The sequence below is a fragment of the Trypanosoma equiperdum genome, assembly GCF_001457755.1.
Source record: "Trypanosoma equiperdum strain OVI genome assembly, contig: ctg_1945, whole genome shotgun sequence".
Classification (NCBI taxonomy): Eukaryota; Euglenozoa; class Kinetoplastea; order Trypanosomatida; family Trypanosomatidae; genus Trypanosoma; species Trypanosoma equiperdum.
This window is the reverse complement of record NW_027123999.1, coordinates 6,091-9,015: the sequence shown is the minus strand read 5'-3', so window position 1 is coordinate 9,015 and position 2,925 is coordinate 6,091. Positions and strand designations below refer to the sequence as shown.

Here is a 2,925-nt window from a genome sequence, read left to right as displayed (position 1 = left end):
AAAAAAAAAAGAAACGGAAGCAAAACACATTAGGTAATGGGTAAAAACGCAAATGGATAAATTACACACATGGACACACACAAACACACGTCTCCCTGTTATAGGAGGAGAAGGTCAAGAAAAAAGACGCGACCAATTTCAAACATAACAAAACAAAAAAAACGTCTTTCACTAACTTACACACACACACACGCACAGGTAGAGAAGGACTAGCGTAAAAAAAAAAGGAGAGGAAAAAACAACAGCCTTCAATCCGCTGCACATGCATAGCTCCTAGTCGACCGAACAATCCCTCACTGCATTGGGCCAATGATAACAATGCATTATGACGCTCCACCACAAATGTTAACACCTACAGTCCCCTTTTCCTTCGCTACCTCCCACATGGTACCACTAAGCAGTGACAAAAACATGTAAAACATAGCCACGATACGACTGCATAAAAGATCTTTAAAAGAAAGAAACACAAAGGGAATGCTACGAATGAACCCTTTATACAACCGTGCAAATATTTTTGCCCACGTACCTCGAGAAAAGAATTCGCTTGTCACTCCCTTGCCTTTTTTGCACAAAAGATATAATCGTCACACCCAACTCAGAGAAGGAGTTAACAAGGGAATCTAGCAATTACCACAATAAGTGTAAACAAGAGTTAATATAATGTTTCGGGTCTTTTGTCCTCTGGAAGTGGGAAGCCCGGCACCATGTCGAACACGAGGTCGTCAGTAATAAGTTTGTGACCTGTTGCATTGGTTAAATTCCCTTGCTCCCAGTTTGTGGGGGAAAACTCCGCCCGCATCAGGGCTCGATTCGGCTCGCGCCACGTCATGGGGTTCGCGGGGTCTCTCTCATCCCATCCACTAAGTCGCTGTGAAGCAGCCATTGTCCAGTAAAACGAGTTCATGTAAGTGGGCACACTTAAGTGAAGCAGACTAGGGAAAAACTTTTTATCCTCAGCTGTGTAATCTTTCGTAAGCTCCATGAATTTTGTCTTTAGGAGTTGATTTCGGTAAGTTTCGTAGGCACGGCAAATCATCCACGCTTCTTCGAACTCGTGACAGTTCGCTGTACCCCACGTAACAGGTTTTAGATTCTTCAGGCAGCGATGAAATGGCACCCAGCGATGCACGCACTGATCACGAAATATAATTGGAACGTTATGTAACTCCATAAAATCACGAGAGACGGACATGGGCCTACGTTGATGCCCACGATCAGCACCAAAAGGATCAAGCATATTCCACAGCAGTGGATTATCGTAAGGCCCAAGGTTAATAGGTGGCATGGGATCCCCAGGCTTTGTACGCCCAATATCCTTCAAATACTCCGTCATTTGCTACGTCCAATCCACTATTCAACAACAATAACAACAGCGGCTGCGAAAATTTTATAAAAAAAAGGAGCTAATTCCAACGCAATAAATATATGCGATAATAACTTGCTACCTGCGTAGGCCCTGTACTACTAAAGAAGCTAAAAGGAAAACCAAACCAACGAAAAACAAAACAACTTAGACCTACAACTCTTTGAGAAGCTCAACGCTAAGGCCTCTGACAGAGTGCAGAGCGTAGTATTTTCCAACGGTAAAAAACAAAAAAAGAAAAGAAAAGAGTGGAAAGCGGAGGCGGAAGCGGTAAGTCGATGTTTTTATTATATGAAGTAAAATACAAGAATAAACAAAGAATTACAACCCGAGGAAATGAGAGAAATGGGAAATAGAAACAGATAGAGTGTGCGTTTGAGTGATAGCTCATGGCGGAGAAATGTGTCACGTGCGGCGCACTACGAACCTGCAAAGCAACATAAGAAACCCCACCAAACATAACGTATGAATAGGAGGGCTACAGTACTTCATAAGAAAATTACCCAACGCACGCAAATGAACAAAAAGGGAAAGAAAAGGACAGGAGAGACGAGACACGAGACAAGCAACCCTTTCCCCCACATAGAACACACCAGTGCCGTCAGGCAACTCTTCAATAAGAGACGCATTGCAATAAGCCATTAACCTCAATGCACAGAAATGCAACCTGTCAAAGTGCTCAGTGGCTCCGTATTTAATAAATAACCTTTCAAAAATGATAGTCTTTGCGCTGTCATCTTTAACCAATATAAATACATATGTTTATGTGTTACGGAACTGATATGGGCACACCGCGAACACAATTTGCGGTAGCACAAAGGGTTCCGCCACACTAATATGAACTACGCTCGAATATTTCAACCCATGTAATCATGGTTATCAACCATCTCCCTTCACATATAAAAAAAAAAGGGTAAAGTAAACAAATGAAAAAGAAAATAAAGAGCAAGCAAGGAAATATATATATATATACATATACATACATGAAGGGAAGGTTTGTGAATGAGAAATAATTTACGGACAACAATGAGCACAGTCATGTGCCATGAACAAACCAAGCACTGGCGCTCCCCCAAAGTTTCAAATCTCCATCTTCCCGCCCTTCTGTCTTTTTTTTCTTTTGGTAACATAACCGAAAAGAAAAAAAATGAGTTGCGGTACAATTCATTGATTCCCCTTCCCATCACCCGCCTACTTGCATATTAACTCATTTTATTACCTCTTTATTTCACCCAAAATTTTTTTCTTTTCTTAAGCAGGCGTACATTCCACACGGGGAATTCTACCTCTAAATTTATGTAGAACCTTTCCTTCCATTATACTGTTCTACAACATAAGTGAGACGATGCACATCATGAGGTACACAGCTACCTTAAATAAATTCTACCAATATACACGCAAAGGTATCGCAGAACAACAACAGTAATACTAATAATAATATTATTATTATATTATAATAAATCAAAACAACCGCACCATTAAACATAACTCCCTTTGTGATGACACACCAAAGCTCAGCGAAGAGAAGACGAAAAAATTAGATGTCTCACCACATATATACA

General features: G+C 40.8%; 1 protein-coding gene across 1 annotated transcript; it reads right to left on the bottom strand.

Annotated features, from left to right (window-relative positions):
• Positions 1-652: 652 nt before the first annotated feature.
• On the bottom strand, positions 653-1,333 carry TEOVI_000507400 (NADH-ubiquinone oxidoreductase B18 subunit (NDUFB7), putative; the record flags this gene model as incomplete). The annotated part of the gene is made up of 1 exon (XM_067223707.1): positions 653-1,333. One exon carries the CDS (start codon positions 1,331-1,333, stop codon positions 653-655), a length of 681 nt encoding a protein of 226 aa, XP_067079808.1.
• Positions 1,334-2,925: the final 1,592 nt, after the last annotated feature.